This window comes from Vigna unguiculata, chromosome 8 (assembly GCF_004118075.2).
Source record: "Vigna unguiculata cultivar IT97K-499-35 chromosome 8, ASM411807v1, whole genome shotgun sequence".
Lineage (NCBI taxonomy): Eukaryota > Viridiplantae > Streptophyta > Magnoliopsida > Fabales > Fabaceae > Vigna > Vigna unguiculata.
In genome coordinates this window covers 33783232-33807475 of record NC_040286.1, presented here as the reverse complement: position 1 = coordinate 33807475, position 24244 = coordinate 33783232, and the positions used below count along the sequence as shown (strand labels likewise).

The 24244-nt window shown below is 34.8% G+C and overlaps 4 protein-coding genes across 8 annotated transcripts; 3 read left to right on the top strand and 1 right to left on the bottom strand.

Annotated features, from left to right (window-relative positions):
- The first annotated feature begins 6174 nt into the window (after positions 1–6174).
- On the top strand, positions 6175–11863 carry LOC114194736 (PRA1 family protein B3-like). Of its 5 annotated transcripts, none has more exons than XM_028085117.1 (2): positions 6175–7008; positions 11846–11863. In XM_028085117.1, the coding sequence occupies exon 1, from the start codon at positions 6316–6318 to the stop codon at positions 6961–6963; it is 648 nt and encodes a 215-aa protein (XP_027940918.1). In that variant the 5' UTR covers positions 6175–6315; the 3' UTR covers positions 6964–7008; positions 11846–11863. The 5 variants fall into 5 exon arrangements, with proteins under 5 accessions (XP_027940918.1, XP_027940916.1, XP_027940919.1 ...); XM_028085115.1 differs by lacking the exon at positions 11846–11863 and adding an exon at positions 8782–9222; XM_028085118.1 differs by lacking the exon at positions 11846–11863 and adding an exon at positions 8305–8646.
- A 10-nt stretch (positions 11864–11873) lies between these two features.
- On the top strand, positions 11874–13453 carry LOC114195141 (B3 domain-containing protein REM20-like). Its single transcript, XM_028085530.1, has 5 exons — positions 11874–11939; positions 12118–12487; positions 12561–12781; positions 12889–12975; positions 13078–13453. Exons 1-5 carry the CDS (start codon positions 11874–11876, stop codon positions 13318–13320), a joined length of 987 nt encoding a protein of 328 aa, XP_027941331.1. The 3' UTR covers positions 13321–13453.
- A 1705-nt stretch (positions 13454–15158) lies between these two features.
- Positions 15159–18367, top strand: LOC114193737 (probably inactive leucine-rich repeat receptor-like protein kinase IMK2). The gene is made up of 2 exons (XM_028083651.1): positions 15159–17418; positions 17522–18367. Exons 1-2 carry the CDS (start codon positions 15522–15524, stop codon positions 18130–18132), a joined length of 2508 nt encoding a protein of 835 aa, XP_027939452.1. The 5' UTR covers positions 15159–15521; the 3' UTR covers positions 18133–18367.
- Positions 18368–18652: 285 nt separating this feature from the next.
- Positions 18653–23965, bottom strand: LOC114193736 (sorting nexin 2B-like). The gene is made up of 5 exons (XM_028083649.1): positions 22615–23965; positions 21729–21938; positions 21307–21567; positions 19064–19150; positions 18653–18960 (listed from the first exon to the last, which is right to left on the bottom strand). The coding sequence occupies exons 1-5, from the start codon at positions 23545–23547 to the stop codon at positions 18880–18882; spliced, it is 1572 nt and encodes a 523-aa protein (XP_027939450.1). The 5' UTR covers positions 23548–23965; the 3' UTR covers positions 18653–18879.
- Positions 23966–24244: the final 279 nt, after the last annotated feature.

Below are 24244 nucleotides of genomic sequence, written 5' to 3'. Positions count from 1 at the left end.
TCTACAGGTTATTATATTCTTAGGTGGCTTCACAAGGTGTAGCCTTTGAATCTGGTTGGCAGATAAAACTCGAAGTTAACTATGTCTCTGTAATGGAAATATTCGTTCTTAACTCGATAGGTGATGAAATTTCTCTTTCAGCAAACTAAGACAGAAAAATAACATAAGATAACAGAAGGAAGAGCAATCATAGATTTACAATTATTACTTGACGTGTGGCACTTGAAGGGAAAGGGCATCTTTTGTTGTAAAATGGGCATTGGATTCTGATTCTCCACCCACATGCGTGAAAATCTTAGCTTGATTATAGTGCTTATTTAACCCATATACATAGTATTTTAGCTGGGAAATTTTTTTAGTTGGAACTCGAATTCGTGTCTAAGGAATGTTTGTCAATAATAGTTCATATATAATAGCAAGTTGCTCACTTTCTTTTCCATTTGTGCATGTTTAACTGTTAATAATGTTCATGTAATGAGATTGATAAGGAGAATGATGGTTAATATTGTTAATAATATATATAAATCAAATTATGAATATAAGAAAGTTAAATTAAAAACATAAACAAGTGTCTACAATCGAAAAAACAAAAAAGAAGAAGCTAAATTTAGTGTAAAACATAAATGCAAATTTGATATATCTAATAACAAATATACGAACCGAATTGTCAAAATGAATAACTATATACCACAAATTTGCTCTCGAAATTTGAAATTTATCCAATGATAAATGAAGTGAGAAACGTAATTTTATTTTGGTAAATTTGTCAACGATTTTTTTCTCTTCTTTTCACCTAAATACTACAAAAAAAATTAACACTCTCCAAAGAGAAATATAACTAAGAAATAATGTATAATATTAATTATTTGCACTTTTACTTTTTACAGTTTTTAACTTCTAAACAGCGATGAATAGATTAAACTTTCAAGTTTTGGTAGACTATTGTTTAAAGAAATTTAAAATATATTATTTTTTATTCTCTTCACCCTCACCGCAAGAATGTTAGCAAATGATGTCAGCCAAAATGGGACGCCACAAAGCCAAAGCCCACACCAATAGGTAGGTGGTGTCGATCTCATGACGGTGAGGTGAATGACGCCAATACCACACCAATGTAAAGCCTCTTTGTGTCGGCCAAACGACAACTAAGAGCAGCTACCTGGTTATCGTCGACTAGACATACGTAAAAAAAATATAATAGTCAGTTTAAGGTATATGAGTCAAACCCACACATGAAAGCGTCGATTTTGCGTTGGCTCAACCCACGCAAATGCCTTTTGAATTTGCAAGTTCTATTTCGAGACACATCTCAAATCTTGCTTCATCCCATTCATTAACATTTCAAATAGACCAAAATATCAATTAATTCATTTAGAATTGAAATTACAAACCTGAAATTATGAGATGTCTAAGATAAATCTTAGCTAATTAAACATAATACAAGTCCAAGATGTCTAAGATAAATATCCAAGCCATACATAATACATCAAAGTCAAAGAAAAACCAAGATTAATTAATTAAGACTCAAAATTAACTAACCAAGATTCATAACAAAGTGGTAAGTAAATTAAAACAATCAAATCAAGCTTGTTTAAGTGAATACTCGGGAAATAATATTACTAAACTAGTTGGAACTTCCCTATCAACAATCATAAATATTACTCAGGAAATAACTTTTGTGTCTTAATGGCAGGTGTGGCCCAATAAGGGATGAAGCATGAGTAGAAGACCATAAAAAGACTCTTTGTCTCTTGTTTGAAAGACATTAAGGGCATGGTGACGAATTTAGATTCGTTTGTCACCTCTGCATTTTGAGCATCAATAAGCTACATTTTGAGGTGTATATTATTTTGTTTTGTTTTTGTATATAGGGTAGGAAATGAACTATGAGGTGATGTATATGTATTGCTCACGCTCTTGAAGATTTTTGTTATGTTTCATGTTTTAGATGTTCTACATCTCTTATGTAAAAGAGTATCATGTACTTTTTTTGTAAAAGGGTTAGAGCACTCTCATAAGTGTTCTACTATAACTATTCATTAATTCCTTGTTGGTAAAGAAAAACAAGGTTTAAATATATTCTTGGTCCACTAACTTTCAGTGAAAATTGTAATTAGTTTTTCTTCAAAACTTTGGATCAATTTAGTCCATCGTCTTTAGAAATAAATTTAGTCTTTTTAACCAAATTTTGTTAAATTTATTTAACGTTTCAAACGTGTTTCTCAGCTTACATTGAAGCGAAAATGTATCAAACAGTGTAAATAACTCAAATGTTATAATGAAACGCGTTTAAAACGTCAAATAAATTTAACAAAATTTGGTTAAAATAATTAAATCCACACATTTAAAGTTAGACAACAAAATTGGATCAAAATTTTGAAAAGGAACTATTCTAATTTTAACTAAAAGTTAAAGGCTAAAAAACATATTTAACCTAAAAAAACCAACTAAGAGCTTTAATAAATCCAAGGTAAAATATTTTGAAAATAAATATTTTTTAATAGAAGAGTCAAAGATTCTCCAACTATTTTTAATCCACTACAGAAAGAAATACACGTAAAAAGTCTAATTCGTAGCTGAGAAAAGAGTTATTCAGTTCAAAGAAAAAAAATTGTAAGTAAAGAACGATTTTTCAATCGTTGAAAGCTGAAAGTTGCACTCTTCTGTTTGATAATGGAATATATGAATCATAAGTTTGACACAATTTGGAATATTTAACTTCAAATGTCACTACTCTCATACACGCAATTTAGTTAAAAGAGAAAAAATGTAGATAAAGTTGAACCTTGGTCAATTATCAATTTATCATGATCACGAAGGGTATTATACCTTTACGTTAACTCTTTTTTTAACCTACTTTATTTTTATATATTTTCAATATTTTAACATTAATTAGTTATGTAAAATGGTAATGCACAAAATAAAATGACATTAATGTTAAACTCTTGATTCTTCTAGACATGCACTCTGAGGATTGAAGAAAAGATGGGGCAAGCTAGGTTGGTTAGAAAGTTGAGATGCTAAGCATATATATTGTTGACTTGTGTTTCTCTTGAAAGAAAAAGGGAAATATATATAGTAAAAGCTTCGAATACTGCTTTTTGGCTGATTAATCCACTCATCAAGTTATAATATATAGTTGTGAACCTAACATATGAATATATTCCTACTTATGATTACAAATATTCAAAAACTTTTGATAGGAAAGGAAAGTGTAATTGTTGTATACACAAAGAACTACTCTTGTTACGTTACTGGCTACATCTATAGTTGTTCACACGCTGGCTTTAACCAATGTTATAACATTAAAATTCATCAATCTTTTCTATGATTAGTTTCTTTGTCTCGTCAACTTGACATTCAAGAATTGTATATTCTCCAATAAAGTTACACCTATTTAATTAGAACATAACACCTAAGTCAAACTAGCTTAATGAGTGTGTGTTTTGTTTTGTTTTTCTCTAAATAAAGAGAACAATAAATAATAAATGATACTGACCATGGTATCATAATAAATAAGAAAAAATCATCACAGGAGGTTTTTCAATAAATGTTCACTTTAACATTCCCTCAATAATTTAATGAGAACAGAACCTAATTAGTCATAGTTTGGGTTTACCTAACTTTTTCATGTGAAACTTTTGCAAAACACCTTTCTTAAATAGAAACCTATACAAGACATAAGATATTGAAAACCTATATATTAATAAATTAGGTATTGATAAATCGTTTCTTAAAATTAGTTCATATTATCAATATCTTATAAAGAAAACATATTTATATTATTCATGAAAAAGAAAAATTTATACAAAATTAATTTTTACTCTAAATTTTGTTGTTTTGACATTAAGTTTATCTCGTATACGCATCAAATTTTAATGTTGGTATATATAAGTTAGATTAAATATTTGTAAATTAGTATAATAATATGAATGATATGATAGTTTCATCCAATAATAATTTATTAAAAACAAATTTTAAATAACTTTAATATGATTATAATAAACAATAAACCTAACACAATTCTGAAAGAAGGATTTATAAAATAAAATTTATATTTACTTAAATATTAGTAAATTGATTTTATCAAAATGTATCTTTTTATTTATCTATCAATCTTGTGGACTAAGTTTGTGTCTTACTCCAATAACATATTATTTTTTAAAAATAAATGTAAGTATTGTTTTATAAAAGTATAAAAAAAGTAAGTATTATTTAATATGAATTTAAACAATATAAAATATATGTTTATTAATTTATGAAAAATGAAAAACATTGGTGACAAATGTTTATTTTAAAATTAAAATTAGAAGTGGTCATGGATTAAATTTTTAATGATCCAATCCACATTCAGTTTAGATCCAAATAATTGGATTAGATTTTCAATACAAATCTATCTTTTCAGTGAAACAAGTTTGAATTTTTTTAAAATCTAAATCCAAATATTTGGATCAAGATTTAAATTCAGTCCAAATATTTGGATCAAGTTCAAAATCTATAATCCATTTTTTTATAAAAGAAATTTAAATTGAATTTTTTGAAACCTGTGTCCTTAAGGCCGACAAGATACTATTTGGCTAGAGCTGTCAATTTGGTCCAACCCACTAGACTAGGGCCAAAAAAGTCTCCCATTAAAGAAGTCCACATGGCAAAAAACCACACAAAACTGTGGGTCAAGGTCCGTTCAGGTCGTCAGAGGGCTAAGCGGATCCGTCTAGGTTGTCAGGCTAGCCCGGTCTGTCTGACTCGTTGTGCTGGTCCAACACATTCAAGTTGGCGTGTCGGCTCGACCTCATACTGTTGGGTTGTTGAGCCCGCTTAGCCTGTCAGGAGGGCTGCTTAGTCCGTATAGGTCGTCTTGCTCGACCCATCCAAGTCATTGGGCCGACTCAACCTGTCTGGGTTGTCGAGCCCGCCCGACTCATTAAGGTCGTCGGGTCCTACCGTAAGGTTGTCGGGCACGACCCATCCGAGTCGTCAGGTCGGTCCAGTCCATCTAGGTCTTCGGGCTTGCCTGACCTGTTTAGGCCATCAGGTCTACCCAATTTTTTCGGGTTATCGAGCCCTACCAACTCGTTTGGGTCATCGGGTCCGCCCAGCACATTCGTGTCTTTGGGCCCATATGACCTATTCAGGTTGTCAGGCCCAACGACTCATCCAAGTCATCAGGCTCGCCCGACCCTTTAGGTCGTCGGGCCTGCCTGGTCCATATAGGTCATCAAGCACGACCCGTCCAAGTCTGGATTTAGTCTAGTCCATCTCAACCTTTAGCCTAGCCCAAGTAAAAATTTAAATTGAAAATTTGGATTCGATTTTTTGGATTATCCATTTTTGAAAATCTTGATTTAGAGAATGAATATCCAATGCATAAAATATATAAAATGTGGATTAGATTGAAATCCAAATTTATTAAAATGGATTTTAAATAGATTGGATTTTTAATAAAATGGATTGGATTGAAGCAAAAGTGGATCGGATTAAGAAAATTAGATTTTTTGTCTAGCCTAATTAAAATCACAAAAATCAGAATGAATTTATTCAAGAAAATAAACACTTCCACTATAAGTGTCCTATTAGAAAAATTAATAAAATGATCTTATCGTTGAACAAAATTATATTACTATTAATTAAAGGGGTTAAATATGTTTTTAGTTCTTCAACTTTTAATGAAAATTGAAATTAGTCCCTCTTAAAAATCTTTGAACCAATTTAGTAGTTTATCTTTAGATATTTAGATATTTAGATATACATGTGTTTAGTCTTTTCAACAAAATTTTTTAGAATTCATTTTACGTTTTGAATGTGTTTCTCAGCTTATATTGAAGCAAATATGTATGAAATGGTATAAACAAACTAAAATACTATAATTAAATGTGTTTAAAACGTCAAATAAATTTAAGAAAATTTGGTTAAAATGACTAAATTCACGCATTTACAAAGTTGAGATATTAGATTGGTTCAAAATTTTCAAGAAAGACTAATTTCAATTTTCACTTCAACAAAAACATATTTAATCTTTAATTAAATAAATACATATTTTTGTTTCTTTGTAAATTAAAAATACCCGACATTATTTATTTATTTATTGTTATTATTCCTATTTTCAAATATTTTGGCGTATTTATTTGGCAACTTTTTCTGCAAATAGATTGGGCCCATGCCATCCCACATACAAACTAAATTACATAGAAATAGAAACAGATCTTTGGTGCCACTATTTGTTCCCAAACCCAGAGCCTTAACCAACCAGAGTCTCCATTGCTCCTCGCTGTTCTTCCATAGTCACGCGCGGCAATTGGAGATTCACGCGTCACCATGGCCACTCCACCGACACTTCCAATTTCTTCCCAATCCAACGCCTCCGTCGGCGCCGCATCGCAGTCTCAGCCTCCGATAGCCACACCGGCGTTCCGCGCCTTCATCTCGCGAATGTCCTCTTCTCTCCGCCAGGCCTTCTCGCAGCGCCGGCCGTGGTCGGAAATGGTCGACCGTAGCGCCATGTCCCGACCTGACACCCTCGCCGAAGCCTACTCTCGGATCCGCAAAAACTTCTCCTACTTCCGCGTCAATTACGTAACCCTAATCGCGTTCGCGCTAGCCGTGTCGCTCATCACGCATCCGTTCTCGCTCCTCGTCCTCTTTGGCCTACTTGCATCATGGTCATTCCTCTACCTCTTCCGCCCCTCCGATCAGCCTCTCGTTCTGTTCGGACGCACCTTTGCCGATCGGGAAACCCTAGGGATGTTGGTGGTGCTCACCGTGTTCGTAATTTTCCTCACTAGCGTTGGATCCTTGTTGATCTCCGCTCTGATGGTTGGATTGGGATTAGTGTGCGCGCACGGCGCGTTTCGCGTTCCCGAGGATCTGTTTCTCGACGATCAGGAGTCTAACAGTACGGGATTCCTCTCCTTCCTCGGGGGTGCCGCCGCTTCTGCTGCCGCTCCGGCGGTCGCGCGCGTGTAAACGGCGGGATCTGGAAGGCCGGTGTGTCCGGTGGATTCTTGTCAGGTTGGTTCGGCCCTTTTTGTTGTATTATGTTGAATTGAAATTGTTACGAGATATTCTTTGGCTTTTAAGATCCAAAGCGAATTGCTTAGGGGTTTAGTTCTTCTGTCTTTTTTTTTTCGCCGAGAGATTGTTGAGCTATCAAATCTCAACTAATGCAGCTTAGTTACATATTTTTCTTCTGAAACTGTTTGTCATATATAATAGATTTGTATTTCACTTATTCTTCTGTTGTCGAAATGATACGTTTCAAATGTGGGAATTGGACTAGAGATTTAGAGAATGAGATTACTGTGAAATGTGCTTTTGTTCTGTTGTGAACTGTAGTGATATATGAAGTTCTTGTACTTACTGAAAAAATTCATGATACTCACAAGTTTCTGGAAAACTTGTATGATGCTTAGTTTAATAGTTTGTTGAATTGTGGTCAGAAAGGTGAGGTTGTCAGTTGTAGGAAGAAATTCTGATATTTTTGTTGGATTGTAGGAAGAATTTTGTTGTTTTTTTAGATGGTTACGTTGCCTATTATCAATTTAAAAACAATTATTTTCATTCATGTGTTATCTTAAAATTTGAAGACTTCTAAATTATATTCTTATAAAAACAGCAACATTTGCAATACTCAAATTGTAAATGAGAGAAATGATACATCAGAAGTTTCTTGTTTTTTTAATCTGAATGTGACAACTTTAAATAGCATGAAACGAAAGAAGCTTCTTTTATGTTGACTAATTCAGTGTATTTTGTGTTTGGTCAGGGTTAATTTTCTTTAGATGTTCAACGGGACAAATTTAACAGTTTTTAGTGTTATTTTTAAGTTGAAATCAGTGTAGGGACCCAAGTCTTCGGAATATATAATTTTTTCATTAAATTTTGGGACACGCTATAAGAAATATAAGTTGACTGGGTCACTGGTGAAGATCTGCAGATGTATTGGTAGTTTAGAGCACCTTCAGTGTAACAGATGTCTTAGATTAGATCTCATTATGTCACGTCACTTTTATACCATTCTTTATATTTCTATGACTTTTCTTTCAATGATAAGGATTGTAAAAGCTCATAATTTTATCATTTTTTAGTTGCACTGAAAAATTAATTTAATTGTGTTTCTGAATATAGTTTTGATATTGAAATATTGCGTTTTATTTTTTTTTATTGGTAATACGCAATTTTTACTTTCAGAACATTTTTATGTTATAACAGCTTGCTCCAATAGAAGTTATTTTTATAAGACCTTAGTTCTAAATTTAGCATCCTTTCATGTGCATTGGGGATGCCTTTGTGGTCACATAAGATAAGACAAGATGGTTCAAACATATGATGCAGAAGATAAGATGGATAAAAATACGATGTAGATGATAGCATGGTTAACAAGCGTGGAGGTTTTTCAAGATGCAGGTGTACTCTCATAGGATCACGAGAATGTTTTCTAGTCTTCGTAAACTCCCTTCTTTATTTTCGGATTCCCTCCAGTGTATAAAGAAGATTAATGTGAAAGAAGTAAGTAGAATAAATGAGAAACGATAGAGAGTGAATAAATGATTATGATTTGTTTTCATTTTTTCAGTTTTAGTATATTGACCCATCTATAAGAATTTTTTTGGATAGTGTATGGTAACAAAAGTTTATTTTGTCAATTTTATTTTTATAATCTGTGAGAAGAGTACCAACGAACTCTATCCACGTCTTTTTGCAACGATGCCACAAAATTGTAATGGTTCTGTGTTGTATACCCGTGTCCAATAGTATAATTAAAACATGTTTTCATTGTTTTAGGGGATTGTGATTTTGTTGAGTGCGATGGTACCCTGTTGCTTCCAAGTTCTCACCCACTTCATGTTATGGTAGAATGGGAGACCAGGTCGCGGACCATTTTGAGATTCTATAATCTTAGATTACTAAGTAAGAGTGTTTGCTTGTTATTGGAAGTTAGAGTATTTTCAGATTATATTTTTGTTCCTAATTTATATTTCTTCATTGCGTAGTATTAATGAGCCCCCTAATTATTATGAAGCCTTTCTAGATATAAGAACAAGAATACTTGTGTAGCAGTTTTTACTAGTCTTTCGTTTAATATGGTGTTGCGGGGCCATACCCTTACTGATAAGACACTGTAGGTCCATTGCAGTGACCTAGGGTGTGTTAATCTCTGATTTATAAATAGATTAAGCTTACCATATACTACAATTCAAATAAAGAATTTATATATTCTTAATATCTTTGTTTATACATACCATTTTAAAACATTGATAAATTCTCTGGTGTTTTGTTTCCGGAAACAATAGATTCAGTTTTATTACTTGCAAGTGAATTTTAACCCAGATAGTAGTTCGAGTTAAAAAAAAAGTGTCACTTACGGCAAATTTGCAAGTTGTGGCTAATGGTTATAACAAGAAACTATGCAAATTTTCTGTTTTAAAAAACAATATTTTTTTTACTTTTATTACGGTAGTAGTAAGAATTAATCATAATATTAGGGAGTATAGAATGCAGGCTTGTAGCACGGGTGTGTGGGAGGAATTAAATGTAAGAACAGTTTACGATGGGGCTTCTCATACAATTCATTTCAAAATGAATGCTGAGTAGTGAAACGTTGAGAGTACTATATATATATATATATATATATATATATATATATATATATATATATATATATATATATATATATATATATATATATATATATAAATCATATTACAATATAAAAAAATGATATGTTAATTATGTTTATTTTACTTTTAACTTAAAATTTTTATATATGTTATTGTATTATTAGAAGAAAAATAATATTTTGATTGTGTTCTAAAGAAAAGATGCATCCAATTGATATTCTTTAAATAATATAATAATTCCTATTAAAATTTTAAGTTAGAAAACAAAAATAAATATAATTAAAATATTATTAATTTATATTTTAATATGGGTATTTTTTTTAATCTTTTGTAGTGTCAACATATCACACTACTGCTCTCAGAGGATAAAAGAATGTTTCTTTACAGGGTCGTAATTTACTCCTCCAATTTATTTTATTTATCGTTTTAAATAATAATTAAATCTGTATTCCATAAATGTATTGACGAAAAGGTGAATAATCCGTGTACAATTTACGTTAACAATAACATAAAGCAGAGTTATTCGAAAATTGACACAAAATGAGAGTAAAAGAATATTTGTTAATTCTCATCCGTAAGTATAGTCTTAACTCTATTTTTGAGGTTGAAATTTCTTCAAAAAACTTTAGTCAAAACATAACAAAATAAAGTTGTTCTAGTCAAATAACTAGTAGCTCGGTCACCAAACTTTGGGCTATGGAGAATGGGTTGCAAAACACGAAATTCAGCATTAAAATATCAGCTATTTCATTCAACATTAAAAAAAGAGCATGTTTATAATAAAATTCATAAAGAATGAAATTTAATTAACACGTTTGGTGATCTTTCTCAGCCTATCAATCCTCCTATTTGTAATGAACTATTCTGCTTGAAAATTGAAGTGTCCAAACATGGCAACACCTGCAAAAAGACAGTGAAATCCGTTAAAAAACACAGAGATATCCCAAACAAACAAAACACCATAATAATAGTGAAGTATAGTGTGTACAAAGTACTTAAAGTCTTAAACAGTTTTTGCTCTATCTCTTCAATACAAAAGAGGAAAGGAGAATATGGCAGGATAATACCGTTAAGTGGCAGAAAACTTTTTATTTCATTGATGGATTTGGAAGCTGTATGAATCGGTTCTGCAAAGTGACATATATAGGTCATTCCTATACAACTATGGATTTTCAAATTTCAACATACAAGAGTGACTAAATGATATGGCTTTGGCAAATGCAATATTTTGCTTAGAAGTTGCTCCATATAGAATTATAAATTTTGTTGAGTCTACACAATATTTATTCAGAGTGTTCTAAATCTTCGTCTTTATAGAATAGTATTTTGGCTTGCTGAGGTGAGAAGACTGTTTTGCAAATTCATAAACATTTTATCTGATAAAAATAAAAAAACAAGTTTTACCCCATAATAAGTATAGTAAAAGATGTGTTATAAAGCAAACATGAACAAATAAATAATGGAATATTTAACTCTGTCCCTCACATCCCTCTGAAGTTTTAACACTAAAAATTATCAAGGTATAATTTTGCAACTGACAGTGGCCACTCAATTAAAAATATCTGATCTTATTATTCAATATAAAAAATCATAAACCACAAAAACTACAACAAGTTTATGTTTACAAGAAAATCTGTGTAAGGTTAATGTTTCCATACATGTATTTCCACCTTCGTGTCAGAACTCTCAAAATAAAAATGAAAAGAAAAACCTATTTATTCATCTGAGTAGGTTTATATAAAATGACTTTCAGAGAATAACAAATGCAATAATCCTTTAGAAAACATGCAAGGGGTGAGGGGAAAATGGTTATTCTTGAAGTTGACACGTGGCATGGGACTTCCATAATGCTTGATACGGATATAGAATCAAATCGTATAATTTAAAGCCTGCAAGCTATAATTTTCATGTGTGTTATCACGAAATTGCAATTTTTTGTTATCAGAGACCAATTTACTATATTAAGCAACCCATATCTGATACTTCTCTCTTCAGAATTAGCATTTGGTAACAACATCATTGGTGAGGCACACCACCACTATTTTCTGCCCACACTACTCAACACTTTAATTTTCTCATTTTTGGTTAATATTCTTTTACATGTATAAATTAAAAGGAAAAACAGTATAAATAAAATAAGTAGACAGAATGCACTCATGCAGTTACTGGTTTATTAAATGTTTTCTTGTCAAAATTATTTGGTTTGAATATTGGTGTCAAATTTGCAGGAGTAGCAATAGTTTTGGAGAACTCAAAATGACTTCTGCAGCCAAGGAGTACTTCTTCAAAATCTTCTCCCCAGAGAAACACTCTGAAACAATGGTATATTTTCTTAGTTATACTTTCTGCAACCTACACTAGTTACATTAAGATATAACATTGATGTTCTTATATACATTTACTATGCAGTAGTTGATTTCAAAACATTATGCAGTTACCAAAGTATTATTATATCTTAAGTAACTTTGATCATCTTATTGTGTTTTTCCTGAAATTTCAGGTTATTCCAAGTTGTTTTGTGAAGTCTGTACGTTTAGGAAGAAGGAGAATCCCTAAAGATATCATCCTCAGAAATGTTAGTGGTAGGGTTTGGTGTGTGAAAACTCGTCTCGTTGGACACAAAATCTACTTTCAAGAGGGTTGGAAGGTTTTTCAAGAAGAGAACTGTATAAGAAAAGCAGATTTTCTACTTTTCAAGTATGATGGGACCAATGTATTCAAGGTGGTAATTCTTGAGCAATCGTCACGCTGTGAAAGGAGAGAAGTTGAAGAAGATGAGGTGATAGACATTACTGAAGAGGAAGAGAATGAAAACTCTGAAGACTCTATGATGGAGGAGGAGGAAGATAGTGATGATGAGGATGAGTACTGTGACGATGACAATTATACAGAAATAGAAGAAGAGAGTGAAGAAGAACAAATGAGGAGTAAAAATCATCATAGTAGAGCCAGCAATAGTAAGTTTTTTCTGCATTTCTTATGAGTGCATGAATCAGTTTTTATTGATGATTCATTTATCTGGTTCAGGGGATAGTGCAACGAGTTCCATTCCCAAGACTGAAGATCCTCATCTTGAAGACTATGAATTTGATCCACGAAAGTATATTCAGCATGAAAATCCATACTTTGAAGCAAAACTGTACAAAAATAGACCCAACGAATTGGTTAGAATTCTTAGATCTCTAAGTAGATGTTGAAATAAAAATGTTAATTCAATGATGTTTTTTTTCTCACTCTTTAACTGTTGTTGTTGTTGTGTTCTTGCTTGCAGCATGTTCCAGCAAATGTCCTCAGAGACTCGTCCCTTACTTTTCCAGAAGAGATCACCCTTTCACGTTGCAGATGCTTCCAAAGTGAGGTATACTTTTAGTAGTAACTTACCATCTTGACAATTATGTATGTGTTAGTTATTTGTGTTGAGAATCTGAATTTATAGTTGTGTACTTTTTTGCTGGTGCAGGACACTAAGAGAAATGAATTACGAAACAATCATTGTGGCTTTTCACGACAGACACAGATGTATTCGAAAGTAACAAAAGTGTCCGAGTGGCAAGATGGTCGAGTATGTATTAAAGGGTGGACAAGCTTTTGTACAAAGAACAAGATCAAAGAAAATGATGTGTGTATCTGTGAAATTGTATCAGGGAAAGACCAAATAGTAAGAACACTTCAGGTGCACGTGCTTGGTGCTAGGAACGGATGAACAAATCTACCACTGAATTGGACTTTGGACTTGATTATTTTAAATACTTCTATTGACTAATGTTTATAATTTTCTCATATGGAATCTATTTTCTCATGATAACAATATTTATCTCTATTCCACTGCACATTCATTTAGCATACTCTATTTTACTTCTCAATCATTTCTTTCTCTTATTCTAATTGGGACAATTTCTGTTGAAATTAATTTGGAATTCTGCTTGTAGCTTAATTTCCTTTTGTTTTCTTGGCTATGTTAGGATATTTTTATGGCAAGATATATACTAGTATTTTCTTAAAACAAAATCTAAACTAAGATTTAAAACATCTAATACAATCTCATACACGATTTTATAACTTACATATATCAAGAAGACATATTTGATCATGATTTAAACATTGGAAACATCTAATATAATCTCATATTTAATTTTTTAAATCAACTCCCTCTTATAAACATCTTTAATAAAGAGGCAAACCATCATCCAACTATAATGAATAATAACCTTATACATAAACTTAGTACACTTGACTATTATGCCTGATCCTATAAATAAATAAATGAAAGGTAAAAGTTCAATTTCAATCACTTATTGAACTCAAATAAATACATCAAACTCTACCTTCAACTCATTTAAAAAAAAAATGCATCAAAGAAGAACAAAAAAAAAAAATTAACAATTGGCCTAAACTAACATCACCATAAAGTTTGGGTAGTAGAAGGAACAGTTTCTATATTTACCTATCACATGGTGTTGCAATGTCATTGTTTATTTGTTGACAAAGACACTATTGGTACATTGCAAAGATCTAAAGGATATATTTGACCATGATTTGAAGTGGATTTATATGTTTTTCTGCTAATCATTAAGATGAACCACTGATTCTAATATTATTGATGGATTTTTTGTAGAGAGAAATTTATTGAAGAGATATATAAATAAAACCTGAGTTAAACCTACTTAAGAGACTTGGTACTCTTGGGTTGACACAAACATCTAAAAATATAATAAATATTTTTCTTTTAAAAAGGTTTTTTTTAATTAAAAAAAAAACTTAAACAAAGTATCCGTACATTTCTTTTTATGCAACTCTCACACTAATCTTTGGAATTCTTAAAAAGGTTTAAACATTTTGTCGTATTTAAAAACTCCCTCCCCCGAGTACCAAGTAAAGAGATCCACGCTCATGTGTATTCCTTGTTAACTCTCATTTATACCCTTCATTCATTATAAGTCTATGGATGAGATGAATCAATGTATTTATGATCTCCTAATAACATAAGTCACTCATAAATAGAAGAAAAAAAAAATCCTTTACATTATATATAATGCCATTAAGTTTAAATACTATCACCAGTATATACTTTTAAATTAAACTGAATCTTTAGCATTATTAATAAAAATGAACCAGCTTATATTGCTATGAATCAGTGTTAACTTATTCTTATTTTATATAGACATGATTGGGCTTCTAAGAAGTTTCTTTAGTTTTATTTTGTTTTATTTTTTTCTGTTGCAGTCTGTGTTATATAGTTATTTTAAAACTACTTTTGTTTCGTCCTAAAATAATAATTAGGGCAGTGTAAAAAAGTATATTTAATTTTGATAGGAGGAGGGGTAAGTTGGTGATTTTGCATGAATTTGTAATTTAGCGGTGAGGAAGTGAATAATGGAGGAATGGGATGGGCCTACAGTATAAGTGGAGAAGAAGAAATAGCCGTTGGGACTTAGGGGTGCGGACAGAGAAGAAATAAAGAATGGAGAAAAGAACAAATAAATGTGCAAAGTTGTAAGGAAAAAACTAGCCGTTTGTCTTTGCAAGAAAACTACTAAGAAGGAAGAAAAGGGTACACCACACTACTGTGCCCACCACACCCACCTGACAATTGTCTTCGGTTTTTCCTCTCTCTTCCCAACACAAGATTCCTCACCCCGCGCGCCCCACTCACGTGCCCCTCTTTCTTCCCATTCCTACAAAATCCTCAACCAACTCTTCTTCCTCTTCCTGTTTTAGTTTTTTCCATCACTCTCTTCTCTCACACACACACACAGTTTCAGTTTCAGTCTCATGGACACTGCTACTGATTCTCACACTCTGTCTCACCAAAGAACCAATCCAAGTCTCACACTTTTTCTTCTTTAGTTCCCTTCTTTCTTGCTTCATTCCTTGTACTGTCCTACTGTTTTTCGTCTTGTTGTAATGGGGAGCAAGAACCTCTCCTCAAAATGTTTTTTTTACCATAAGCATTTTCAAAATGGGGTGAGGAATCATTTTTTGCGGTTGTTTCTCCTTTCGTGGTTTATTGTGGTGGCAGTGTTTGGTGAAGAGCGTTGGGATGGGGTTGTTGTGACACAGTCAAACTTCCTAGCACTTCAGGCATTCAAGCAGGAGTTGGTTGATCCCGAAGGCTTCCTGAGAAGCTGGAACGACAGTGGCTATGGAGCTTGTTCCGGAGGTTGGGTTGGTATCAAGTGTGCCCAGGGACAGGTTATTGTGATCCAGCTTCCATGGAAGGGGTTGAAGGGGCGTATCACTGATAAAATTGGCCAACTTCAGGGGCTGAGAAAGCTCAGTCTCCACGATAACCTAATTGGTGGTTCCATCCCTTCATCGCTCGGGGTTCTTCTCAATCTGAGAGGGGTTCAACTCTTCAACAATAGGTTCACAGGGTCCCTCCCTCCTTCATTAGGTTCCTGTCCCTTGCTTCAGTCTTTAGACCTCAGTAACAATCTGCTCAGCGGGACAATCCCGCTGAGCCTTGGGAATGCCACTAAGCTTTATTGGCTTAACTTGAGCTTTAATTCCTTCTCTGGTCCAATACCAACTAGCTTAACTCGCTTAACTTCTCTAACTTACATATCTCTTCAACACAACAATCTCTCTGGGTCTATTCCTAACTCATGGGGTGGTAGCTTGAGGAGCCACGTCTTTCGGCTCCAAAATCTGATCCTAGATTATAACTTCTTGAGTGGCACCATTCCTGCTTCTTTGGGCAACTTGAGTGAACTCACAGAGATTTCTCTCAGCCATAACCAGCTTATAGGACCTATTCCAAATGAAATAGGAAGCCTTTCTAGACTTAAGACAGTAGATTTTTCTAGTAATGCATTGAATGGAAGCTTGCCAACCACTCTCTCTAATGTGTCCTCTCTCACTCTGTTGAATGTAGAGAACAACCACCTAGGCAATGAAATCCCAGAAGCCTTAGGCAGGTTGCAGAATCTATCTGTTCTAGTTCTGAGCAGAAACCAATTCAGTGGCCACATTCCTCAGAGTATTGGAAACATGTCAAAGCTTACACAGCTTGATTTGTCAATGAATAATCTCAGTGGAGAAATTCCAGCATCCTTTGAAGATCTGGGTGGTCTTAATTTCTTCAACGTTTCTCATAACAACCTCTCTGGTCCAGTTCCAGCCCTGCTTGGGCATAAATTTAATTCGAGCTCATTTGCGGGAAATATTCAACTATGTGGATATAGCCCTTCTACCTTATGTCCCTCGCCAGCTCCTTTTGGTTCACCTAAAGAAATATCAGAGAACCATGGACGCAAGAAACTAGGCACCAAAGACATAATTCTCATAGTAGCAGGAGTGCTCCTTGTTGTCCTGGTAACACTTTGCTGCATTCTGATATTCTGCCTGATCAGAAAAAGAACAGCATCAAATGCAGAGGGTGGTGGCCAGGCCACAGGGAGAGCATCTGCATCTGCTGCCACGATAGAAAAAGGAGTCCCTCCTGTCGCAGGTGAAGCTGAAGCGGGTGGTGGTGAGGCCGGAGGCAAACTGGTCCACTTTGATGGACCATTGGCTTTTACAGCAGATGATCTCTTGTGTGCAACAGCAGAGATAATGGGAAAGAGTACGTATGGAACTGTGTACAAGGCTACATTAGAGGATGGAAGTCAAGCTGCAGTTAAACGATTGAGGGAAAAGATCACGAAAGGTCAGAGAGAATTCGAATCTGAAGTTAGTATCATAGGAAGAATTCGACACCCAAATCTTCTGGCATTGAGAGCCTACTACTTGGGACCCAAAGGAGAAAAGCTTCTAGTATTTGATTACATGCCTAAGGGAAGTCTTGCTTCTTTCCTACATGGTAAGATTGCAGTGATAATTTTTTCTTGTCATGGTACAGTTAAAAGTTGGTTTAATTTCTTGTCAACACACTATTGAATTGACAGTTTTCCATTTTTATGCAGCTCGTGGGCCCGAAACAGCCATTGATTGGCCAACAAGGATGAAAATAGCACAAGGAATGGTTCGTGGGTTGTTATACCTTCATTCCAATGAGAACATTATACACGGAAACCTTACGTCCAGCAATGTGGTGCTGGATGAGAATACGAATGCTAAAATAGGTGACTTTGGGCTTTCAAGGTTGATGACAACTGCTGCTAATTCTAACGTGATTGCCACTGCTGGGGCATTGGGATACCGAGCACCTGAGCTATCGAAGCTTAAGAAAGCCAACACAAAAACTGATGTATACAGTCTTGGTGTCGTCTTGTTAGAACTCCTAACGGGGAAGCCACCTGGTGAGGCTTTGAATGGCGTGGATTTACCCCAGTGGGTTGCCTCCATTGTCAAAGAGGAGTGGACAAATGAAGTTTTCGATGTAGAGTTGATGAGAGATGCTTCAACATATGGCGACGAAATGCTCAACACGTTGAAGCTTGCTTTGCACTGTGTTGATCCTTCTCCGTCAGCACGACCAGAAGTTCAGCAAGTCCTTCAGCAGCTTGAAGAGATTAGACCAGAGATATCAGCCAGTTCGGGTGACGATGGAGCCATCCCTTCCACCAGTGAATGAGTATTTAGGACTAACGTAGTAGAGTAGCTAGTCTATATTATTCTTTCATTCTTACATTAATTTCTTTTTTGCCTGTTTGGAGTGCTAGTGTCTGTACATATAGTAGTGTGCTTAAATCAGGAAGTGTTCTCTTTAACACTTCATTGCTTCATTTTTAATATCCTGTGAAAAATTGAGTTTTAATTTAACAGTTAATAAACCACCAGTCCTAAGTGGATTGTAACAACCCAACGCATTTAAGGTCAGATGATAGGAAAACTAATGCCCAGTGGATGAGAAAATAAAGTAAAATTAAAATAGAAGGAAAAGCATATTTTGAGGAAGTCAACTTTTCTTCCGGTCCCTCTCCAATCAAATACAAAAAACAATCTGTCATTCCCTTCTCCAGTATACCAAGTTCGTAAAGTGAAACCACAAACGAATAGTGTTCAAACTAATGAAACCAAAATATATAAGTACCACATAAAAAAGGAAACCATTAGGGGTTAGACACTCAACTGTTCACAAAAAAAATTAAAAATTAATAACAAGAAATGTACAGCTCTGAGTAGTTGAAAACATTGATATCTTGAATGTCGTCGGTAAAAAAAAAAGGTGGGGGATATATGCATATACAACAACTCTCTAAGGTTAAAACTAAAAGTTCGTCTGAAGTAATGTAACTACATAAGATTAAATTAATGAAACAAAAATCTATAGTTACTGCATAAAAAAAAGGTGAAAACAGAATTTACAGCCAAGCGCATTTTAGCTGCTGTCTCTTGAGTAAGCAGCTGTTTCTTCCGCAAGCTTCTCCCACACAGCTGCCATCTTCTCCGCATAGCCTGCCTGTAAAATGGATGAAGGGCATTAGCAAATTTTCTGAACCACAAAAGATAAACGTCGTCTAAACGTAACAGCTAACAGAACTCAGAACATAAATGAACTTTACTTGATTGACAACAAACCCTCGCAGCATGCTTTGAAAGTCGCTATTTCTCTCTTGGTCAATTCTTTCAAGTTCGCTCCTATTGTTCTCCTGCAAACATTCCACACTCATAAGTGATAACTAGCCAATATTCCATGATAGAGACATACCAGCGATATTTCATAAATATTTTATTTGATGTTTTGTTTTTCTTAATAGAAATACAATTTCGAACTAAATATGAAGAACACGTAAGGAAATCACATCTTAATCTGGAGACTAAACGAAACTCGGAAATAATGGAACAAATTGCTAAGAGCTGAAAAACTAGAACCTATTTTTACAAAAGATGAGAAGACCAACCCAGATATATGGAACTCAACAAAAACGAAAATTGGAAGGTGAAATTTTCTTCCCCCTGGATTCTATAGTCCTCTCTCATTTGATGTAACTCAAATTTTCCCTTTGTTCCATTGAAGCAACCCAAATCTTTTTGGTGATCGCAGAAAACAAAGAAGCAGATTACAAATAGTACCATAAGAGAGAATAACAGACGAACTATAGTATTTTGGGTCAGGTGAACACGCTATTTGGAATCTACCGTTCTATAGAGACAAAATTAATCAGCTGAATCTTCATTTTTCATGGGATGCTTCTGCTAATAGTTTCTCCAAAACAAAATATCAGATGATGCTAACATTATAACAAATTATACTATTAAAGCACATTTTCATATATACAAACTTTACTCTTAAATCAATATAATTTTACTCCCAATGAAACCAAATTTATAGATTTACTTTTGATTAACTAACTGGGCCGGTTCAATTTGAAAACCCAGTGAAATGTTTATCTAGTTTTCAGTTTGTCTAACCAATAAAGCAGAAGCAAGACGAAGAGGAACAACGAACTAGAGGGAAAAACAGATGAGCAGGTCAAACCTGCAAATCATGGTATTAGTTTGAACTGGCTTTCATTTTTAGATGTTGAGTTCTTATGAGGGGAAACGTCAAGGAGTCAATACCAATAAGTTGTGAGCATTACATATAAGTAAGACCAAGAAACCACCTACAACTCAACCTTAATACAATGAGATTGAGTCTTTTTTCTTGTCTACTACTTATATTGTTCATTGCTAATCAGTGGTGACTCGCTTGTAGTGGTGTTTACTAGAACGGGACATGTTTTTCTAAATCCCTTATAAGGAAGACTTCCAATACAAGGAAATCTTCAAATACATGACTCTTCAACCACTCACGTGTTCGTTCCAGTTCATTGCAACACTTGTTGGGTTCTTGCGAAGGGAACCACCGGAGAGATTTGACACTAATGTGTCAGCATTAATAAGAGACCAAGACATCACCTTCAATCCAAAACTTTAGAGCAATGAATTTGTGGATCTTCTTTCTTATATGTAGTTCATCTTCGGTCTATTTCTAATTGAGGCTTTGAAGAGTGTATGACTGAACTTTTTAGTCTCTTTCAATTGAGGCTTTGAAGCGTTGGGCAACATATTGATTAACTTTGAAGCACTAGGCAACATATTGATAACTTTGAAGCCATAGTATAGAATATAAGTTCGAATAGTCTACTTCCAATATCAGATCTCGATGCACTAAACAACATAACAATGGTTATCCTTTCTTTGATTCACTACTTCAATGATAAAAGTAAGATCTAATCTAAAAATAAACCATTAGATTTCCATACAAAAATGACAACAGATCTAGAAATCAAATTTGAATTCGTTACCAAATTTGCTATTGATTGAAATTTTTAACTGAGGCAGCCCTCAATGAAACAATTTATTGGTGCATCAAAATATGGTTAGTGTGTGTCACTAGTATAGTCTATTTATTTCATTCTGACACTTGGCAACAAATTCACTTGCATTTGAAGTATTGAGAAAATCAAGTGAAAATCTATTTATAGCAGGTCAAATTTATCATCAAAAAGTGATTGATTTCAATAAGATCATTTATGATAATTTAAATGTATCCCATCAATTTTCCCACAATGTATTACCGTTTAATATAACTGCGCACATGAGATGAAAGCAAAAAAGACAATATTCTTCGATACATGACAAATATGGAGGGGGCATGCAATGTATGCCAAAGAAAATATGAGAAAAGTCAGTTCAGAGAGTGAAAATGAGTTAACATGCAGAGAGATAATAGCTCATAGTTTCAAGAGTACAGCTAAGTCAGAGTTACACATGCCAAAGAAGGGAGAGGACAACCCAGCAAAAGGTTGTAAAATGTTACCTTGATTCGTTCATACTCTCTATCTGCACAAATTTTAGCATTCTCAGTAACTCTGATGGCTTCTTTTAACTCTTCAATTTTCCGCAACCTAGACTTGTCTCCACCAAATATTTTGGATGAAGCAACCTCAAGCTTTTCCACCCGCGAATGTAAAGAAGCTAATTCTGATGAGAGTGTTTGAACAGTCAACAACGCACTTGATCTGTCAGAAAATGCATTGTTGACAGCTAGCATTGTCCCAAGGTACTCATGTAGTTTATCCTGCAACATACATAAGATATTACTCACAACAATAGAATGAGTTAGGGATTGTTATATCAGGAGGTTAAAGCATCTATCATCAAAATAGTTTCCAGTTTTCCACCATAGATTTTTAAAAGCTAAGAGCTTCAATAATGAGTCACAAGAATACTTGTACTTGCCAAATGTTTGATTGTCTGTGTATTCAGCTCTCTATATAACCTGCTTGCTTTAACCGTTGCAGTTGCCACATTTTTCATGTCAGCAGCTCGTACCCTCTGAGACTCAAATATGGCTTCTTCTGTCTCAAATTTAGTTAGCTTTACAAAAGCCAGTCCTAGTTCACCCACTGTTTCACCCATGTCTTGCTGAAACTTGACTAGGGATTCAGCCTGTAGGTGTCAATGCAGATAAACAAAATTCAGCTCAGAGATCAACAAAAGAAAAAACAACACTTTTTATTCAGTTCCACAAAACAAAAATGTACATGGTAATTCAATTCAATTTGATAAAGGAGCATATGTTAAACAAAATCTAAATCCAATAATAACAGAGACACATTAGAGGAATGTTTTCAATTCGACCAACTGATAATAAATATTTTAAAATGTTTTAAACATATCCTAAATTAGCTGCTTAAGAAGATATTTGCCTATATGATCATGCTCATAACCTTAAATTCATACTCATTGATTATCAATGTAAACTTATCGAATGAACTTATTGAACAACCACGGAGTCAAGCTCAATGCCCAGATACAACATAGAAAACTAACTAACAAAAACTTATAAAAAAATTAAGAAGTACTTAGTTATGCTGACTACCAAATGCAGTTGGCTAATGAACTTATTGAAGAAGCTGATTACCTAAATGCAGGTAGTTAATCCTATGTATAATAAACTTATGTACTTAGTTATGCTGATTGCCGAAATACTCAATACCAACAACCAAGGAAGCTCATAATGAACCAATATCTACTAATTAAGCACAGTTAAGCTCATTATCCAAATGCACCACACAATGTGAACTAACAACCATTAAAACCAAAAACCAGAGAAACACAAAACCTGCTGAGAGACATTGCTAAGATGGTTCTCAAAGTCCACCAACTTATCCTTCCTCTCCATAAACTCCTTATCCTCCTCCACAACCAAGGGCTTGCTCCCAACCCAATCATTGGTAACAGACTGCTTCAACTCCTTGAAAATCCTGAGCAAGTCCCTCCCGCCCTTGGCCGGTTGAGCCACCTCAGCCACCTCCGCCTCACCCCCAAACAGCTGCCTCGGTAGCCTCACGGCGCCGTCGAGCATCCGCGATGCGACATCGGTGGTCCTCGCCAGCGGAAGCCGCCCCTTTGCCTCGAGAAACACCCTCAGCTCCTCGCTTCGCCCGATCACCGGGTGCGTCGCTAGCTTCCTGAGGTACTTCTCCAGCGCCACGCGCCGCTGCTCCACGAACTCCTGCTTCTGCATCACCTGGCTCTCCACAGTGCTCTTGTCCGGCCTCACCGGGATGAAGAACCCGCGGTAGGTCTCCGACAGCCGGTCCGCGAGCGTCACGACGTCGCGGAACCTCCTCCGGACGGCGAATTCGGTGCCTTCGCCGCCGAATTCGGGGAAGTTGGTGCGTGTGGTGATGAGGTAGGTGTAGAAGGTGGCAGAGCCGGGGACAAGGGAGGTCGCAAGGTCCTGCTCCTTCTGAGGATCCGTGACGACGATGTGGAGGTAGTCTTCGCAACCGGATCGGGCGGGGGTTTTGTCAATGGCTTGGTCGTGGCCGTTGGAATCGAAGGAGGTGAAGATCGCATCGGCGTAGGAGGGAGGGTCGAGGAACGAGTTGAAAGGGGAATTAGGGCTATGCGGAGGCGTAGAGCGGTGGCTCTGGCGGTGGACGTAGTCGTCGCCGCCGTCCTCGTCGAGGATCAGCGACTCCATTACTTCGTCGTCTTGCGAGGCGTGCATAATCTGATTGTGTTCGTCGTTGAAATCGTGACTCATCATTTTGGAGGATCCGTTTATGAGGTTTGGTAGCGATTCGAAATCATAGTGTGGGAAGGGTGAAGAAGGAGGAGAGTGAGAGTGTGAGGAAGGAGTGAACGAGTTATGACTCGGCGTTGTAGGTGAGTCAACTCGCTTAAGAAAAAATAGGATAGGGATGATGGGGCCAGGAATGGGTTCCAGTGCCACCAAAACTAAGAAGCATGCGAAACGCGTTTATCTTGTTTGTGACGCATCTTTTGGTTTGTTGCAGAAGAAACCAAACCAAGCCCTTAGAAATGTGTGCTTTCTTCAAAGCCCAAAATTGAGAGCAGAATGTTATTCATGTAAATGACGAGTGTTCCTTGTTCTTCTTTTTCTGAAGAATTTTGGTCCGAAATTTATTTTTGCAAGGATCATTTTCTGTTATCTCTTCTTCTTCTTCAAAACATCGTAAAGTTCTCTGCACGTTCAGTTTTTTCGATTAACCAAACTTTTATGTAATGTAAATAAAGTTAAATAAGGAAATATCTCCAAACTCATAAAAAAAGTTATATTTATCTATTTAAACATTACATTGGAGTTCTTCTCTCCGATGTCAAATTTTAATTTACCAGTTACTTGTTTCACGGCTTTAATTTAAACTTAAATAACTGATTTGAGAGTGACGTACCGGACATTAATGAAAGAAATAGACAAATAAAAATATAGTATTAATTTT

Excerpts from the sequence above, each read along its gene's own strand:
- LOC114193737 (XM_028083651.1), top strand. The coding sequence starts at position 15,522 with ATGGGGAGCAAGAACCTCTCCTCAAAATGTTTTTTTTACCATAAGCAT. Across the intron at positions 17,419-17,521 it reads TCTTGCTTCTTTCCTACATG|CTCGTGGGCCCGAAACAGCC; the intron begins GTAAGATTGCAG and ends ATTTTTATGCAG.
- LOC114194736 (XM_028085117.1), top strand. The coding sequence starts at position 6,316 with ATGGCCACTCCACCGACACTTCCAATTTCTTCCCAATCCAACGCCTCC.
- LOC114193736 (XM_028083649.1), bottom strand. The coding sequence starts at position 23,547 with ATGATGAGTCACGATTTCAACGACGAACACAATCAGATTATGCACGCC. Across the intron at positions 21,939-22,614 it reads TTAGCAATGTCTCTCAGCAG|GCTGAATCCCTAGTCAAGTT; the intron begins GTTTTGTGTTTC and ends TGACACCTACAG. Across the intron at positions 18,961-19,063 it reads GAGGGTTTGTTGTCAATCAA|GCAGGCTATGCGGAGAAGAT; the intron begins GTAAAGTTCATT and ends TCCATTTTACAG.
- LOC114195141 (XM_028085530.1), top strand. The coding sequence starts at position 11,874 with ATGACTTCTGCAGCCAAGGAGTACTTCTTCAAAATCTTCTCCCCAGAG. Across the intron at positions 11,940-12,117 it reads AGAAACACTCTGAAACAATG|GTTATTCCAAGTTGTTTTGT; the intron begins GTATATTTTCTT and ends CTGAAATTTCAG. Across the intron at positions 12,976-13,077 it reads GCAGATGCTTCCAAAGTGAG|GACACTAAGAGAAATGAATT; the intron begins GTATACTTTTAG and ends TTGCTGGTGCAG.